General features: G+C 37.8%; 1 protein-coding gene across 2 annotated transcripts in view; it reads right to left on the bottom strand.

Annotated features, from left to right (window-relative positions):
* Positions 1 to 20,310, bottom strand: part of ATRNL1 (attractin like 1) — a 432,570-nt gene that overhangs the window by 67,766 nt on the left and 344,494 nt on the right. The window contains exon 28 of one of the 2 annotated variants that reach the window (XM_059852018.1): positions 17,959 to 19,860. The exons of the other annotated variant lie outside the window; for it this stretch is intronic. Coding sequence (XP_059708001.1) covers positions 19,801 to 19,860 — 60 coding nt within the window. The 3' untranslated portion in view covers positions 17,959 to 19,800. Of the gene's footprint in view, positions 1 to 17,958; positions 19,861 to 20,310 lie in introns of those variants that run through there. 2 annotated transcript variants of the gene reach the window in all.

The raw sequence follows: 20,310 nt of genomic DNA, 5'->3' as shown, positions 1-20,310 counted from the left end.
AGGATTGTGCTGGAAAACAGAAAATAGTAAAATTCTCAGATTTTATAATTTGCATCAAAATTTCACAATTTTTCCTGTCTGGGTTGCATTTGATAAATAAGAGGGAATTTACATAGTATGTATTTCTAGTTCCTTGGGTTTTGGTACCAAGGTTCTATAACTTCCAGTGCACACAGGCATCCAATGCCTTCACTGTCAACATCTCTGCAGCACATAATGATTAGGGAAAGATTTTTTACATGCCTAATTTTTGTCTGAATTTTGAAGAATTAAGGCCAAAAGATTATATGACTTTTTTTTGTCTGTATTTTATTCAATTTCTCTAAAAATTCCAAATATACAAAATTTTAAGAAGCTGCATCACACAGCCCAAACATCTGGGACCAAGGGGTGCTCTTCCACTAGTCCATAAGAAAAGCAGAACACAGGAATATGATGTAAAAGAAAATAGATGTAATTACCTATTACAAGAAGAACAGATGTTAAAAAAAAATGAAGTTAGGTCTTTAGAACTAAGGAAAATTAAATTTAAACCAACACTATTATACCGTATTCTTGACAAAGAGCAAAATGATGGAATGTCACTTTTCTTTCAATGTCTATGTCAGCTTGAAATAAAGATAGCACTTTAATCTCATTTACAAATACATGTTAGCTATTATAACATCATTTGTTTCATTCACTCATTACTAATACCTAAACACAAAGTAAAAGTTCAACAGCTCCGTTGACAGCATGATAAATTACAAGAAACCAAATGAGTAAAACATACTACACTTGCCATCACACAACCAGGGAGACTGTAAAAATAACAGAAATCTTTAATTAACTCAGGAAATTAAAAGGTGAGTTTAATAAAGAAGCTTAATAACAAGACACACTCAGATGAACTCACGAGCACATGTTAATCAAGAACAAGGAATAATTTCAGGTGCATGACTAGATACTTATACACAGCTTAAATTACATAAAAGATAAATGTGTTAAAGTGGTATCCACATACTGATGAAACTATGATGTTATAAACACAGGCACTGACCAAGTGTCTAATAACAAAACATGGGGAGCAGGGATGATTCCTCACAGAGCACAAGTCAAATGAGAAACTACACTGACACTGTGGTTTATATCACTGAAGATTCTTATTGCCCTGTGTTTATATGTAGATAATAAAAGCTATATATTTTGTAGGTAGAAGTTTTCAGAACAGAACTGCACTAGCATTCAATTAGCTACTGCAGCAAACATGAGATTAGTATAAAGTCTTATTTCTGACAGCTGCCTAATTCCTTTGGCTTCAACAATCATATTTACTGAGTGTGCACTACAAATACAGACAATAAGTAGTACTTGTGGAAAACTCACTGTACACATTCAATAGGTGTTTATATAGGAACAGAAGTATGGTTCTTTTCTATTCAATTATACTGAAAATTACCAACATTAGGAAGAAATGTATGTCCTGAAATATTTAATTTGAAAACACCAGAAAATTTTACTGTGTTTGAGGTGTTTAAATACATAACATTCTGCTTCAGTGATTTTCTTAATGGATAACAATTGAAAACAAGATATTTCAATTAAGAGTCCCTACAATCAATCGAACAACTTAACTACAAAACCTCCTTATAAATAAGTTATGGCCTCCTCAATTGGAGCATATAAAACACAGAATAAAAACATCAGTATCCTGAATTTAATGGATAAAACTATGACTAAGTTATTCATTAAATAGCACCAAGTATTAGTATTGTCCTTCTTCAGCCGTGTGGAAAACGTTTGCAAAGGTTCAGTCCCCCAAGATGTAACACAGCTTTCAGGAAATAGCCACAGGCTTCAGCAGTTTTACACTTCCCTGGTAGATTTTCAGTTCCAAACAAAGGTAACTCTTGTCTAGCCCAAGCCTTACAAAACAGTTATCAGCTGGAGCATTCCAGATGCTGCTTTCAGTGACAAAATACAAATTCAATTAAAGCAATAGGGTTTACATGGGAAAAAGTGAATTATATCTGAAACGTGTCTCAACATTGTATGTACATGTGATAAACTACCCAGTGAATTTTAATATTCAAAAGAGGGAGTACTCTTTTAATGAACGTTTACAAATGATCTCTTGGCTTTTCTAATCTCAGTCCTTATTCATCTTGGAAATTCTGCTTTTGTCCTTCCTACAAAATGTGTTCCATGAGCTACAGAATTGAAATTACTCACTCTACAACCCATGGTTTTTAGCTCGTTCAAATGAATTTGGCAATGCACGGTGGTGCCACATTTATTCTCAGCAGCCATGCCTCCCCCCTCCCCCACAACCCCCAGTTTATTCATTTCCTAGAGGAAATTGCAAGTTAATAGAAAAAGCAGCACTGGAACTGCCTCACATCCTATAGTTATTAATTAAGTAAAGTCTGGTTCAGTAACTCTGGATACTAAAAATACAGAGTTAAACAAACCCTAGTGCTTTTTGAAATGGAGTTTCAACTTCGTCAGTCATTCTACAAAATTCATGCATTGACATATCTTTTAGAAATTTTTCACAATATCTCAGAGTAAAAAAACAACCAAAACCCCAAACTGCTCTTGACCACTTCTTTTGAAGGAGTGAACACCTTCAACACAAACCAAAGTTATGTTACTGTTGTGTGAGAGCCACTAGCTGGGTAATTCCTTTTTATTGCCCTTCACCCCTCTTGCAGATTATTTCCCTGCAATTAATAAAACAAGAGGGTACACAACTGATTTTGTTGACAACGTACAGTAATTAGTAAAGCTTCAAATTCACTTGTGTGAGAAACTTTTAAGTGCTCCTGATATCTGAAGATCTTACAGGATAATTATAGCTGCAATTGGTATTGAATGTTAAGTCAGTAGGTAGCATGCTGGGAAAAATGCACATAAACTTAGGTTATAACAAGCCTATTCCTTCAAAGTGAGCCTTTTCTTAAAAGTGAGCAGGCTATTATTAAAGTGATTTTTTTTGGAAATGAGGACAATAATGGGTTCAACAGCTACGCCTAATATTTTTAGAATTCTGAATGGAATGAAATACATAAAAGCTTATGGCAAGTTTAAAGGTTGGGAACAACTGTTGTTATAAATGCAAGAGAAAGTAAGAAATATTGATGAATTTCATCTGTGAATATATACAGGACAGAGAATACTTGCAAACATATCAGTTTGTATCCTATGAAGGAATGGAGTCCCTTTTTCCCTCACAAATTAATGGATGGGAGCCTCTAACTGAAAAGCAATGCCAAGGAAAAAGAAATGCCATTAAAAAATAGGATTTTACAATAAATTAGATTGTTTATTTATAGATATCATTCACCTTTGATTAAACAGTAAATATTTAGGTTGTTTTGCTCTCATATCTGCTTCTATACTCCAAACAAGACACTTGTGGCACAAGAGGAGTTTGTTGTGTTTGCTCAGAGTTACACAGCAAGAAATGTTTGCTGTGCCCTGCCTTCAGAGGGTGAACTGTGCCCTCAGTGTCCCATCTTACACCCTGGGAAGGGGAAAGCTGAGGTGCTGCAGAGAAAGCATTCCTCCTTTCCTCAGAGGAGCAAAATTACTGGCAAGGGACAGTGAGGCAGGTGTGAGGCAACCCCCCTGCACTTGCCACTGAAGCAGCCCTGGCTTTTGAGCACTTCTCCTGCTCAGAAAGAGCTGCCAGCTTGTGCTCCTCTTCTTCAGCTACAGGGGCTTGGGGACTTTTTGTCCCAAGGAAGCAGCAGCCTGTCCCCAACCCTCTCTCTGGCTATTGGCACCCCCATCTGCTGATTCCTGCAAAGGGAATGTGCTGAACTCCTGTGGAAACACAGCCCAGGGGCTGCCACCCTTCCAGGCAGCCACACACACCACACTGAACAAACCACACCAGAGCAGAGCTCACAGCAACAAGGAAAAAAAGGGGGAATTAAAGATCACTCATAGAGATGACAATAAAGAGCAAAGGTTGTGGCTAGCCAGCATCCAAGTTTTGTTAACTATGACCTTAAATCGAAAAAACCCACAAAACCCACAAGTGGCAACAACCTCTAAATCACTGAATAGAAACCCAAAGCAACAAATAGAATTGTCTTATGAACAAGTTTTCTTGTAGAGGTTTACCATCTATTCCATCAACTTGCCTACACATAAGATGAGTGACTAAAGAAAGGGCTGAGTGCTGAAGGACTGCTTTCCAGATTTGCTGTTGCTTTCCATGTATTGGGACAATTACACCCCTTTTCTTTTCTTCCCCTCAAGTGGATACAAACAATCATGTTGTGCATCAGTAAATTTTCTCATAATTTATAGTGCCTTTTAGCTTATTGTCTTCAATGAAAAAGCTCTTATACTGAGCAGTAGATACACTGAATACTTCAAATAATATGAGAGAAAGACCATTAACTCAAATTAATTTAATTTTTTTTCTATCAGACACTTTTGCTCTATTGCACCTGAGTTCCAGTTCCCTTCTTTCCTGCCAAACATATTCAGGGCCCAAGGTCCTTGGATACTTTTGAAAATCTATTTTAATGACAGTGTTGAATTCTAGATTGGAGGCTAAAGGATATATCCCTCTCTGCAGCATGTGCTATGGCACTCCATTTCTGCTGGTGGTACCTCAGTGTAAAGATCACTGTAAATTATTTCATTTGGAAGGAAAGATGGTGTTAAGATATCAGCTTTAGAGCACAGCACCTCCTTTAAAATTCCCTGTGCATTGACTGGTCACCTCTTGGGCTGGGGATAGGTTCTTCCTTTGTCATCTCTGCATCACAGCACACAACCCTGCTAGATTTCCCAGCACAACCATTCACCCTGAAAGCTGCACTGCTGCAATGATTGACCTTAAAAATAACCCAGAAAAAGAAAAGAAAAAAGCAAATTGAGGTATTTTTTAGAGTACAATACTTCCTCAATTCATCTCCAAGGGTTATTCTTCAAGCAGTTGAGGGGCACCAGTAAAAGTGCAGAGGTAAAAGGTGTAAATGATAGAGCCTGATGCAGAGGACTGAAAATATTGAGAGGCAGTGGTGCTGCTAACCAGCCAAGAACATCCAACTGCTCATTCCTTATCTAGTCTGCATTTCTCCTCATAGCAGCTAGTTTCACCAAAACTAACCATTTCTGTTATACTAACCAAACTTGTTTACAACCTGCATTTAACCAAGAGACTGTTCTTTCTCTTTTTTCAGACTTTGAGAGGTCTTTTTTCCCTGACAGCTGGCCTGGTGTTTTATTTCAGAATCACATTAGTTAGTTTAATAAAATATATAGCTTTTCTGGGAAATCTTTCTATTCCTACAGAGAATGTGATTAATAGGCTGGTGAGTTAAATTTTATGTAAGCAGGATATATATCTCCAACCTCTTAAGCATCTTGTCTCAGCTTTCTCTGGAAGACTAGGTCTGTTGCAGGAAAAAGGACCACTACTTCCCTACCAGGGAGAGGCTTTTTAATATATCAGCCCTTTATCCTCCTTGATCTAAAAAAAACCCTCAACTTTACCAATGAAGGAAACCAGGAGGCCAAAGTAACTCCTCTCACAACTTGCTCACAGCAAGGAAAAACTCCATGTGCCTCCAGAGCTCCATTGCATTGCTCAGGTTTCTGCAGTCAGAACCAGGTTCCCAGGTCCTGCTGTTTTGGCAGAGATTGCATCATGCTGACCATTTAAGTAGGGAAATAAATCAGGCACAGCCTGCCATAATAACCTTCAGTTGTGACTGACACAAGACCTGGAAGGTTTCATTGGCCAGGGACATGCTAGAACAGAAAGTTCTAGAGAAATGAAGAGAGATCTCTTTCTGAAATCATAAAATCTTCCTCTCAGTAAGTGTGCTAAAGAAAAAGGAAGTTGTAACAGTAAATTAATTCACCTGAATATGATACACAATTACTTGAAACAGCTGCTTGTGTACTTGAGTTACTGGCTTGCTGTGCTAAAACACTAATTAAAAGTAGATTGAGAGAAGATAGCACTGACATTTGCATTTCCTGCAAGGTCACTTCTGAAAATTATTACTGTAATCCAGGTAAGATGCACTGCTTAATGCTTTTTTGGGCAGTGTGTTCACATTTTCTTATTTAATGACAATGCTCAGCCCAGTACAATTTAACTCTTTCCTTCAGACATTATATAATATGCCATTGAAAAATATTACCATAAATTACACTCATAAGAGGATTAAAACCTAAGTTGTTCTCTCCAAATTAATTTAGGTAAGTACACTAGATAAATAAATCAGCACCCTTCAGCTCTGAGAAAGCACTTCAAGCAATTTGAAGTCATTAAAAGTACTTTTAGTTCCAACATTTTGGCTCTTAGAACAGTCTTAATGGTTATATGACAGTATGTTCTACTACTGGCAGTATGGCTTTTATTGCATGCCCTGATCTATTTGATGATCATGGCAGCTTTTTAGAGAACTACAAAGAAAAGCTGAAATAATGAATTATTTTTCAGACAAGACTAATAAAAGTGTTAATCAAAAGTACCATAAATGTCAGAAGCTCTCATAAATTCTACATTTTATATATTCCTCCTTCTAAACATTCAACCAGTAGAAGAAAAATCCTAAAAGGAGGATTAAAAAAAGAGAGGGTGCAAGCCAAGAAAGAGCACAGTACAGTCCATGTGCCCTTAAGAAAAATCTCAGCACTTCATTTAACTGATCTCATTTACTGATTTATGAAGTAGTATTATTCTCCTATGACTCAATTTCTGAGAGCTTATAAACATCTCCTATAGATTAATATGATTATGTTTGATTTCTGGTTAGATTATAAGGTATTCCCAGATGACAAGACACAGTCAATTATTCCCCCCTTATGCCACTATTATGAAATATTAGTGGGTTTTCATACACTTCTATCAGTATAAGAATCACTCCCCAACACATTTTCCAGTGCCTTGCACATCACTGATCTTGAGACAACAAGAATTTCAAAGTACAGCGTGAAATGCATCTATTCCATTTATAATTACATGTTTCCTATTTTTTTGGTGACATTTATCAAAATTAGATGATATTTGACCCTCTTTCCATCTACTTTTAAATAGGCCTTGAAAGGAAATTCTCACTGGCAACTGAGGAGAACAGAACTACATATAGCATTGTGGATTTGTTAGCAAAAATTCATTTTAAGATTTTATGAGGTTCCAAGAACATTATGCTGGAAAGTAAAATTATAGAGCTGTCAGTTATGTCTGTTGGATGGTGTGCTTCTGTTAGTGCCATGCTAGGAAGGTTCAGTAATTTTGTTGAGGGGTTTCCATAGAGCTGTGCAGATGCTTTGTTCTACCTGTGGTGCAAATACCTGCTAATTTGCTTCACTTTCTAACTGAAAGCAATGAATTAAAAAAAAAAAAAGAACAGGTAATGCTTAGACACATAATGAACAGGCAAAAAGATGGAGCTTTGTAAGAGAAATCAGAGAGGTTTTTGGATGCCTTGATAACAGTGGTGCAGTAGATGGCCATTTCTAGTCATAACATATTTTCCTTTACCATGCACACACACACACAAACACTTCTGGCAACAGCTGTAAAAATAAGTTGCCATTGACTTGAGCATGGATTAGCTATTGTTCCTCTCACAGTGCAGTCTCAAGCAAACACTGACTATATATAAATATATATCTCTCTCTATACATTACATCTTAACAGCAATTCCACAGAAGTGTTCCATAACCTCCATGCCCAGAGGAGAGTCCACTTATTTAAAATGCATGAATCTTGGTGTGCAAAGTGAAGTCTATACAAAAAGTTCCACAGAGTACTTTTGGGAGTACCAGTGTGACCCTTTGGAGAGTGCTGTTCTAATATAGGATATATCAAAAGGTATACAGAGTCCCTCTGTTTGAAAACTGTGGTAACAGATGCTTCTCTGCTGTTTCCTGTTTTATAAAATAACCAGTGGCAGAAACTGTCACCATATGCTTGATGTTTCATCAAACATTCCACCTGGCTCATTCTACATACTTGTACATTTTTTCAAAATGTGTACATTTCTTAATTTTATTCCTTTCCCCATATATTTCATACCATTAATATTATCAATAACATAAATTATACTCACATGAATGGATCATCTCAGGAAATCTTGTCAGAACACTGAAAAAATAAAATGTATTTTTTTTCCCCCCAAGTCTTTTTCATCAGTATAGGCTTAATCTTTGAACAAGTGACTCTCATAAAGAGAATTTTTAGTCTTTAGAAAGAAACACTACACCTATTGAACTTCTCCTCTCATTTTTTTGAAAACTTTATTTTGGGAGACCAGGGTGTGAGAATTCAGGGAATAATGCATTCCAATACTGCATTACTTTCTTAAGTAGGAGAAATCTGTACTCATCACCTGATTAGCTGCATCCATACTTTATTAAGGTTTGATGGATTTAGAGCTACAAGATCAATATGTTTGGAGGAATCACTACATGAAGGGGCAATTCCAAACAAAACTTTCTGGATTGAGTCAGTGCAGTCTTAAGCATGGTTTTTTTTCCCAGTGTACGAAGAGCTATGACTAACCAGAAAAGCAGCTTGGTTTTGTAGATTGAAGCCTGGGCTGCTGTCAGCTGGGAGATGAAATGCTGTGCTTTAGGTCGGCACAACCCACGTTTCAGGGACTTTTCAACCCAAGCTTTACCTGCTGTATCTGCCACAACAGCAGCTCCAGTGGAATATGATCCTTTCAAGCTGAGATTTATTTCACTTCATTCTAATGAACCTGATCACTATCTAGCCATACACATCTGTTAACGTGAGACACCAAAAAACCCACACGTTTCTGTCGTCATCTGCAGAAAATGCCGTGACACTGTCTAAACATAGCATGCTGCCAGGGATTTGAAATGTCAGAGGAAGAGGGTGAATCAGACTATCTGATTAAAAGAGAGTGACATGAGTTAGGAAAAGGAGATTACTGAACAGTGCAGGGTTACTGAGTTCTGTTTAGATTATCGGAGAGAACCCAGCAGTTAGGTTTGACTAACACAGTACAAATAGATAATGGACAAGTTCACACATATTGATTGCAGCATTAGCCCAAAGAACAAAACACACACTTGAGCACAGAGATCATTAGCAAGGTGCAATATTGACCTAAGCACTTGCTATCTAAATTCAGGTTTAACTTTCAATGAAGTACACAAATTAAGTGGAATTTTTTTTGGGATTCAAACTTGGGGAAGAACCACACAAAAGAATGTATCATAATATTTCATGTTATTTGGTATAACTTTCGCCAAAAGCTTGGGAGGAAAGAACAGGGGAGGCTTTTACACCAATTTCAGTGATTTTAGTAGAAAACTAAGGTGGCAGTGGTATCATAAGGCTATTATTAATTCAAATCTCAAGAGGTGCCAGCCAAGAATTAGAAGTAACTTGTCATAATCACTTTGGAACTTAAAATATAACTGGAGCAATTTTATATCTGGAAGCAATATGTGACTCTTACAAAGAAAAAGAAAAATGGATGAACAGAGAAACCAAGACAGAATTCACTCTTATTTACTTAATCTGAGTCAGTGTTTTGCTCTGAGCAAACTTGCTTTTTTTTATCAGATCTCTACCTAAAGCAGAGGGAGAGATCCCAGACTGCTGAGTTCAACCTCACATGAATGGATCATCTCAGGAAATCTTGCTGGGAAAATCTCTGCTGTGCCACTTAATTGCTCTGTGACCCTTGTTAAGCAACATCACCTCTGTGTGTTTCCATTCCCTTGCCCACTTCTGATCAGCTACAAAATATACATGTCAGGGTAAGGACTCTTCCTACCACACACTTGCACTTGTCCCTTGGGAATTCTGATTTCACTTGGAATTGCAGTTGTGTAACAATCTAAATTGAGCATAACAGTTCATTGAATTATGCAAAGATCAAGATACAAAAGACCAACAAAAGAAAGAATTAATAAATTCATCTGATTTTTTAAAAACCCTATGAGAAGATTTAGATAGTGCCATGAGTAGTGCTGAATAAATGTACTTAGCTGAAAACCTTATTTATTTGATTCTTATAAGCAGAGATGCCACTTCTAAATAAATGGCTCCTTCCAAGATGACACAGGAAAAACTAGATTTTTTTCTTTTATTTTTATCCTAGTGACATTAGCCTCACCAGTATCTGTCCCAGATGGAGGTCTGGTAGCAGATGTCTGCCTGTATGCAGGGATCATTGACCTCTGAAATCTGAGCTCCATATTAAAGACTTTAAGAATGAATCTTTCTTTTAAAGGAGAACATAACCTCTTTTTTTCTGATTGAGGAAAGAAAAACCCATGGCAACACAAACTTTATTTTATTATGAACCTAAACCTGTATAACAATTAACTTCCACTCACTTCCCTTTGATAATAAAGTTTTACTGTTATTCTGCAGAGAGTTCAGGCTAATGAATGCAAATTTATACATGAAAATTTAGGGAAGTTTTATTTAAAATTTATATTTTCACAAACCCAGATTCCCAGCAAGATCAGAATTACAATATTCTGTCTCAGACCTCTTGTGATTTAGAAAATCTAAAAGGTTTAACCAGCAACATTTCTAACTCATCAGCCCTTGTTTGGTTCATCCTGTCTTTAAATCTGACAGTGATGAGGCTGCTGTGAAGGGGCTGCCATGAGATCATGCAAAATGCACCAGTGGAGCTTAATGTGTGCAATGACAGAGGTACAGGAAATAACTAATTTCTCATTTTCTGCCTCTTCCTCTCTTTCCTGTCAAAATTCTAATTAGATTAAAAAAAAAATGCATTTTACTGACATTGTGTCAAGTAGTCATAACTATTACCCAACAAAAGTGTTTGACTCTGGCTCCCAAATAATAATGTTAATGAGATAACACAGAGCAGAGGGAGTGTGGGCTGCCAAGCCTGTGCAGCAAGCTACAGAACACTTCTGATGCAAATTGTTTCCTCCTGGACACAGCTGCATTTGATTTGAAGATTTCTTAGTGTATTCATTTTCAGGCTATATCATCCAACATGCTGCTTATATCATCATCACTTTGCACACTTGCCTTCTGCCAAAAAGAAGTTTCAAAAATAACAAAGTCATGGTAGAAATCAGGCCATATCAACAGGCCACTCTAATGTTCTTTCAGCACTGCCTTGCTCCAGATTGCATATTCTCAACCATAATTTCCAACCTTCATCATTCACCTCTCTCCAACAGCAGTACTTATATTAATTGTCTTTGGAAATTATTCTTACTGTATTGCACCATCATATCCAATATGCATTTTTCCTCCTTAAAATAAAAAAAGTGGGATTTGCCCTTTTAATGTCTTTGGATTTAATTGTAGCACCATCCTCTGCTCTTTCACTAAAGAAAGGAACTAAAGTAGATCTTACTGGACAAAAGCAATCTCTCATCAGACCTCTCTTTCTAAAAAAATATAATTGTATTGCCTCCCATTCTACTTTAATTATACCCACACCAAATGTCTTCAAGTTAACCAGTTTAAGAAAAAAGGCTTTGTAGTAATTGCACACTCAGCTGGGCTCTTTGTAATTCTGTCTCTAATGGCCTTGGAGGTCCCTTGACTCCTAGAATTCTGCACAGGCATCAGGGACTGGATAAAAGGGATGCAATCCTGTTGGTGAAAATGCAAAACTGAACAGAATCAGTTCCTTGCCATCCTTTTTCAGAGGCTTTATATTTGCAGGGTCAAAAGAACAAACAACAAGTTGCACACTATTTGCATTCCTTAATGAACAGCTGGAGGCAACTGGGACATTGTAATAATGAAAACAACCTAAACAGAACATAATTTAAAATAACTTTTTTGTTTATGTTTTTTACTAGTGGAGTTAACACCAGAGACCCAGAAACCATGCCCTTCTATTTTGAAAGTGCTTTTACAATGACCTTTCCATCCTCAAAGACACATTCTGTATGCCAGGCAACCTAGGCAAGGATCTACATTCTCTCTTTTGATTTACAATTAATTTGTCTTATTTTCAGGTATTGTCTTATTTTCAGCCTGTTATATATTTATAACAGGCCTTATGATGTTCTCCTCCCTCTTGCATCTTAACATTCAGTAACCACAGGGATTTTGCAACCACCCTTCTCAGAGATTCTTCTCTCTAAATTTTAATTTCAGAGGCAGGAACTGTACACTTTCAGTTAGGGTAAAAGTCAGCACTAAAAGCAGAAATTACATTTCTTTCTTCTATATGAATAATAAATAGAAGAAATACAGGATTAATGTCACAGTGCTTTCCCTACTACTATGTCTGAATTTCCCCAGAGGCAAAATGAATTGTGATCTTTTTCCTTTAACAAAACAAGCCAAATAACACATCCCCCCAAAACCAAAACACAAAAACTCCATCAAAAATATCCTAAAAAATCCCCAAAACCCTAACCACAAACACCAGGTAAAAAACCACCAAACACCCACCAAAATGAGGATTTTTTTAAAATGAGTTAAATCTCAGAGAAGTGGTCACAGCACTGAGCCTGACAGTGTTGAAGAAAATAAAACAATTCCTCCCACCATCCCCTTATATAATTTAAAATCTTCCAGTGTTGGGCTTATTTTTCTTTTGAATAGTGTTCTCTGGAGATAACAGTAGTTTCCCCACACAAATCTTTACAACTGATTTTTTTTCTTTCTTTCAATATTGCCAAATAGAACTGTTCTGTTCCAGAATATACAGGAGGAACCACTCTGGATACTCATCTCCCACTGCTCTCCCTGGAACTGAAACAAGGTGCTGACTGCAAGGGGCCACTTAGAGAAAGACTTTCATCTCCTCCAGCTCTCCCTGAAGCTGTTTCTGTCCCTGCTCAAAGCACAGGAGACCCCCAGCTCGGGGCAATGCAAGAAAAATCAAAGGTGGTGGCTTTGCTAAAGGAGGACAATTCCTCATAAGCTTTTCAGACAGGCAAGTTTTTTATATTTTAGCCTTCCTCGACATATTTCTGACTCCTCTGTTTGGGACTGACATGGCTGCTGAGCACAGGAATCATTCCTGATGTGCCTATCAGGAACCTGACAACAGAAGGAATTAAAAATAGGAATTAAAATTAAATTGTGTCGGACATAACTGAACTGATAAAAAAGGGCACATCAGGTTAGAAATATTCTGCAAGGTACCAAGAAAATTAATCAAAATTTTAAATGTAGATATATCTTTTGTTTTACAATAATAATGTAATACCAAAAAAAAAAAAAAAAGAAACTATCCCCCCTCTGATTGAAGTTATTAACAATGATTCTTTATCAGCTTTCATTTTTAGCAAAGACGACCTCAGAAAATCGTCGTCATTTTTTTCTGCAGCTCTGGAATGTAAACCAAGACAACTGAACCATTTTAGTAGCAGGGCTGGGTGCTCAAGGAGGAACTCTCAAGTACTATTATCCCTGATAGCATCAAACACTATAGTTTGTGCTGTGTGTAGCAGTTTTGAAATGTGTCACGGAGATGGAGTGATTCATACTTTGTATTTTTCTTGACAATAGATGTTAATATTTTCTGGTATTTAGAGTGTCAGCTTTTTGACAACTTATATTGCATTCTGGGCTTGTTGGCGGTTTTTCTTGTGTTATCTGAAAACTAAATTGTGTATGACTTGGTACAAAATGAAGCCAATCACTTGACTACCACTTCTAGCCTCTCTTCTTGTGGATACTTTCACAAAGTAAATATTCTTGTGAGAAGGCAATGAAATCTTGAGGGGTGGGGTGGAGGTGAGGGGATGAAAGAGAAAAATGGGAACAAAAAAGGGATCACAAAATGTTTACATTTCAGTCTGAACAATGAATTTTGAGGTGGTTTTCTTGAGGGGAGAAAAGCAGCAACTGCTAAGTCATGGTCATTAAAGCACTTCACATCTTGTTTTCATACTCACATCTATAAAAATCCTGCTATGCAAGAACTAAGATATAAGACATAAAATAACACAAGGTCTTCCGGTGGCATCTCACCTCAGAAAATTCAAAAGCAGTGCTTAAATTGCTAGAGCAATTCCTGAAAATTGGGTAAAAACTTCCATGGAAAAGTTGGACTAGAATTTATGGAGACATATGCTTTCCCCAAATTTTCATGTTAACTTCATAGTGCCCTCCAAGGCTTCATGCAAAGCTTCCAGGTAACACTAAACTGTAACACTAAACACTTAACTGTGCCTGGGGGAAAAAAAAAAAAAAATCACAATATTCAAGTTTGACTTCTGCTCTTTTAAAAGCTACACTCAAACCTTCTCACTAGGAAGGAGCGAGACAAAGCAAGTCAGCTGTAAGGCTCTGAAGCACATACCTATTTTACCATAGCTAAGAACTCCTCATACAATGTTAAGGGGTTGGGAGGGAGCTTAAAGATTTTTGAAGTGTTGTTGAAGAGCAACAGAATACGAAAGTTCATACAAAGGAGAAGTGTCAAAATGTGACATTTCAATAACGAGGAGGGAGCATGGCTTGTTACCAAGCTCAACACACAAAGGACAAGAATTACAGACCAATTCCAGAACTGCAGCCTGGTCTCATACACCCTAAAAGGATTTGCCTTCAAAGCTGGCTGTGACATGCCAGGACCACGTGGGACAATAGAAGAAAGGGAGCATGAGACTGGCAGAGCTGCCAGGTTTGGTCCTGGTGTTAAGAGCCTTGCACAGGTCATGTTTTGCCTGCAGAAACTCTCCAGGAGCAAATTGCCTCTCTCAGGCTCTCAAAGTACACCAGTTAATGTGATGAAGGAAAATCTTTCCCTCAATCCCAAAGGAAAATTATCCCCTGCAGATCCTTTTGCTCTTTCCCTCTCTCCCCTTCCTCCCACACCAAGTAGCAGTAGCAGCTCATGAAAGCATAGTGGCTGCTCCTATCAGGAGGAGGAGTATTGGACATTTACCAATAAAAGTTCATCATGTGACCACATTTACAGTAACAGACTTCCACAACAAAAATACACACGGTAAAAGCAGGTTCCAACTTCCCCAGGAAGGAAAAGAGACCTAGTAGGACAAGAGATTATTACAAACAAAGTTATAACCTATAATTCTCTGATATCTCTTCTCAAAAAACTGATGCTGGGGTAAATAACAGCACTGCTTAAAAAATCAACCCAAAGATACTAATTAAATGAGGTCAAAATCATGGGAGAGAGTTAAGGGAAAGGCCTGCAACCTACTAACTTCATCTCTGATGCCTAAAAAGGCTTTCTGTTCCAAAAAGACAAGAGATTATCACAAAACTTTTCCAGTTTCAGTTGTCTCTGCACAGGTCAAACACACAAAGACACAGAAGAGAAAAAAAAAAAGGCAACATAAGTAAGATCTGAGGGATCAGTGACCACTACATACCTCCAGGGATGAAAAACAATTACTACCCAGGGCAGAAAAACACCTCTAGACCATCTCTGAAATTGTGGAAAACAACTGGATATTATATGAAGATAACTGCGAAAAACACAATTTGAAAATAGCCTAATTTATGAGGCAGGCTCTGTAGTACAGAAAGATTCTCATTAACTATGTCCAGTGAAAAGAACTATGCAGAATAAGATGCCACAATGGGAAGGCTGTGATTGCACACAAACATTCATAAGACATCTCACTTTGCAAGATGGATTCTGTAGCTTGGCTAATTTAAAACCATCATTTCCAAAGGGACTTGTTCTGTCCAGCATTAAGGTCATGCAGGCTCCAGGGTTATAACATGTTTGTAATCCAGCAGTGGTGGTGATAATAAACATCCAGCTGAAATCCAGGCAATTTAGCCTTTTCTTGGAGTATGGGTGCCACAGCTGAAGGTCTGAGCTGTCACTTGGGAAAAAGCATGACCCAAGCCTGGGGACCAACTTCCTCCACACCAAATACTGAATCAAAAGAAAAACTAACAAAAATACCCAAATAAAACTCCCCTAAAAATATGGTTCCAGAAGCAAAATCTCTTACTCTCTGCTTGCCAGCAGAGGTTAGTGCCCTAATTTCCAGTTTGAGAGGATTTTTTCTCCTGCTGCACTTCTGACCAGTGGCAACCACCCTGCCCCAGCACCAAGTGAGGGACTTTGTCATACTCACAACACAGACATTGTCATGATAGCTGTGTCCCTCCCCTGACACTTACAGTTAAACCCTACAGCCTGAAAAGGATCTAGAGCCCCCATGTCTTTCTGGGTAACTGTTTCAGGCACCAAAGAAGAAATTCCACAGTAACATCAGCCCGTGAACACATAGTTCTAACCTGTGAAGACAAAAGCTATTGCAATTTTTTTCCAAGTCTTCGGCCTTCCCAAAGGCATCTGTCTGCTTCATCAGCCATTACTGAGATGACATGAACACAAGGTTACCCTTAAAATTAACTTTACCATTTGTCATACACATCCTCTGATGCCAGCAGCACGAGGTGCAGTTGTTTTAGGCTCCATTTTAATTTTTTTTTTTCCAAGTGCCACCTCTATAGAAAAAGTCTAATCTTTTATACAATAACTACTAGTACTTGTGGTATTATGGCACCCACATCTGACTCATCCTGCATAAAGAAAAGGGCAAATCTCCCTCATTCAATAAATTCTGCATCAAGCTCAGCTACTTGCTCTTGAGGCAGCTCCTCTTTTAGAAAGAGATGCAGTTTTGATCAAAGACTTCCACTAATGGAAAATCTATCATATTCCCTGAATGATGCATTCCAATAATAAAATACTTTGGCTTCTGAAAATGTGCATCATCTTTCCTGATCAAATTCTCTGACTTTCAGGCTCAGCCTCAGGATCTTGTTATATTTTGTCTTCATGATAAATGAATTCCCAATGCCAAGCATCTACTCTGTGTGGAGTAGATACGTCACCTCTTGCACTTTTCTTTGAGAAACAAAAGCAAACAGAAGAAAGCAGGAGTGAAAAGAAAGCCCCCATATAAATTTGTTTAAGGTTGGCTCAATGTTTTTAGACAAAAAATGAGTCTCATCTTGCATCATCTCCTAACCAAGAGTCTAGCACAGAAGTTCAGATTTAAAGGAAGTAAAAAGGGAGATTCTTTATATGCCCACTCCTTCTCCCCCCCAAAAAAACCAAACCAACCAAAACCAAAAGCAAACAAACATAAAAAAAGAGGATCTAATAATCTAATAGAAGACCTTTTTATCATGTCCCTTCCATTTGAAGAGAGACCTATCAGAGCTGATTGAAGTAAGGAACTTCTGAGCACATCCACTAAACCAGAAATACAAAAGGAAATCCTCACATGCAAGATTATCTAGGAATTCTCTTTCTAATGTTCCTTCAGAATTATATCATGGATTTACAGTACTCTTGATTATGTAGAGTAGTAGTAAATCAGCATGGGAATTTCTGTCCAAGTGAGATGAAGCTACACTAGTGACCAAGGAGGTAAACACACCACGCCATTTTGCCAACACAACAGTGCTACTAATGCTTAAAACAAGGTGAAGAAAGGTGGACATGAGGAATATCTGGTAAATATATGGAAAAGGAAACATCTTGTGGTCTAATTCTGACTGCTATTCACTTTTTGGGAGCAGCAACACACCTTTAACAGAGCATGGTAGCTCCAGCATCAGAGGAACAAAGCACTAAACTGGACTGAAAGCCACATACCTGACCAGCAAACTTCTCCACTTCATATCTTCAGCAAAGTGTTCACTACAACCACACAGAAAATAACTCTGTAAAATGAGTAAATACTCCCCTGATGGCCCAGAAACAGAGGAAGCCCCAGTCTTAGGAAAAGCTGCAGAGGCACATGAAAAAACATTATCTGACATGGATGAAATTTTCAAAATCAGAAACGCTGTACAATTTTAATAGTGGCCAATGGGGAGGAGAACTTAAGTTCACATAGATATTTCAAGTTAATCCATGACTGACTTGGTTTTTGGGCATGATCACTGCAAAAACACATTGCTTTGGTCAAGCCAGACATATCTCCTTATATTTTGTCTTCTATTTGAGAAATACCCTGCTCCTCTTTGTCACACACACACTACTCAGTAGCAAAGCATTGGTAAGGGTTTCTTTTATTTGGTCAGTAAGAAAACAGCATCAGTACATTAATAACCAATAATAAACAATGCAGTTTAACTGTCCAGCACCTAGCTATCTCATGTTCTAGCTTTATCTATACACACATTCCAGTAGTCTCAATTTTCCAGTAGTCTCAATGCATTCTCACTACAAGTTGGTAGCAGCTTATGTTAACAATTTGCACACATAAACACACACACATGTATTTCAACAGGAATTATTTTGTATTATTCAGCCCAGCAAAGGAAACCTGCAGTAAGTGGCATTTCCAGTAGCCATGCACAATTTGTATGAACAGTTAAGGTCAGATAAGAGGGAGAGAGGAAGAGACACAGGGAGACACAAGGAGAAAAGCAAGCAAAGCCACAAGTTGAAGACAGGCTGCTGTCTCCCAGCTCTTCAGGTAAAAAAGCTAAGGGTTGTTAAGAGGCAGTTGTCCATATCATCATATGGAAAAGTCTCCTTGGCTAAAAACAGCTTCTAGAACTGCATTTGTAAAGCTAGACCAGCTGTGAGGGAAAGAAAAAAATAGCTGATGAAGAAAAATTCTAAGTGGCAGAGCATATTCAGGGGAATTAATATGTCCATATCTGGGAAGTCTAGGCTCACCTAAGCCACCCTGGAGGAGGATGCACTTTTTGATGAAAGAGTTTCTGTTCAGGTCTGTCCTTTGAGAATTGCAGTGACTACATGGGCTTGGGGTCACATTTAGAATAGAGATACTGTAAATTCATGCAGACCTACTAAGCAAGCCCAGATGGCACAAAAGGTACTGTGATGTGGGGTTTGGTATGACAACAGGAGAATTACAAAACTACTCAGGACAGTGAAAATCACTAAACCTCTCTCCACATGGACTGATTCAAGGAAAGACAAAGGCAAAGTGAGCCCTTTAACTTTGGTACAGTCTTTCTCTGTATGCAGTAATTTCTTTTTTTTTTACATATTAGCAGAATTACTTAGGTAACCAATGTGGTTAGGCAATGTATCTTTATACAGACACACTTTGAAGGTCAGCCTTAGCAAACACTGTGGTTCAAGCCATTCCAAGATATTAAACATAACTGGTCTAACAGAGCTGCAATTTATCATAAAGTGAAAATAAGGACACTTCAAGAGGTGAAATAATTAAATGTATAATCAAGTTTCAAGTATTGAATATTTAGTCAGGAAATGTACAAAGATATCCTCCTATTGACTTAACACAGAGGTTCAAGGCAGAAATCTGTTTGAATGCCCAGGCAGCCGTGGTTGACCACACTGTGAATGTCAGCTCATTGACTGAGGTACTGAACTCTTGCCATTTCAAACTTAGGCAAGTCATTAGCCATGAGGAAAAGCTAAGATTATTAGTTAACTGCCTGTTCAGCTGCAGGTACAAGCATGGTACAATCTGATCAACCAAGCATAAATATTTTCTGCATTTTAGAGCTACACATGACATACAGAAACCTCAGAGGTGCTAACATCATTGCAGAAACTATGTAATTAAAATTTACTAATATAACCTGCAAACAGAAAGCAAAAAAAAACGTAAAAATGTGTGAGAGGCTTTTGGGGAGTCCCAGGAGACAGGTAAGGGGTACAAGCACGTGACATTCCACAGTACTGAGGGAGGCTGGCCGCGTGCCGGTGTCAGCCACTTAACTGCACCCTGCAAGAATTCAGCTGCAAATCTTTGCTTCCTTTCTGTCTTTCATATCTTTGCAAGGCAAAAGGCAAAGACAAAGTCTTTCAGCTGGAGTTCTTTCATCCAAGAACATTCTTCATCCAAGGCCAAAGGTTCACCAAATCCTAAAAGGCCTTTGGATCTGCATGTTCAGTCATCTTCATCCAAACGCATTTCTTTGGGAGCATTATTCAGTCCTTGTGGTGGATCCTAAAAGAACACCAATAAAAACTATCTTCATTCCTTCAAATACAATCTTCAATGGTTTTATCTCTAGGACCACTGTATGAGAGCATTGTGTCGAAGGTGAAAAATGGATGCAGAGGTATTTCAATTAAAACCACAGCACATTGAAACATTTTTCTATGGTTTTTGGAGGTTTAGTTTTGGTCAACTCTCTAGCTAAGTGTTCCCAAGGTGAAATAGGTTTTCTGGAAAACCACACATATAAACACAATATTTTTTCCCTGTGTTGACAGCTGTTTAAAAATACTACCTGTTAGCTTTCCTGGGACAGTATTTCTAAGGGGATAAGAATTGTGATATAAGAGCCTATCAGTATATCACACAAGTACCAAGTACTTTGAATATAAAACTCTAGAATATGAGGAAGTTCTATATCCACTTAAATTGTTTTACTGGAGTAGGAAGAAGCAAAGT

The sequence above is a fragment of the Haemorhous mexicanus genome, chromosome 7 (genome assembly GCF_027477595.1).
Source record: "Haemorhous mexicanus isolate bHaeMex1 chromosome 7, bHaeMex1.pri, whole genome shotgun sequence".
In the NCBI taxonomy this organism is placed as follows: domain Eukaryota; kingdom Metazoa; phylum Chordata; class Aves; order Passeriformes; family Fringillidae; genus Haemorhous; species Haemorhous mexicanus.
The sequence above is the reverse complement of the archived record's forward strand: the minus strand, read 5'-3'. Positions and strand labels throughout refer to the sequence as shown.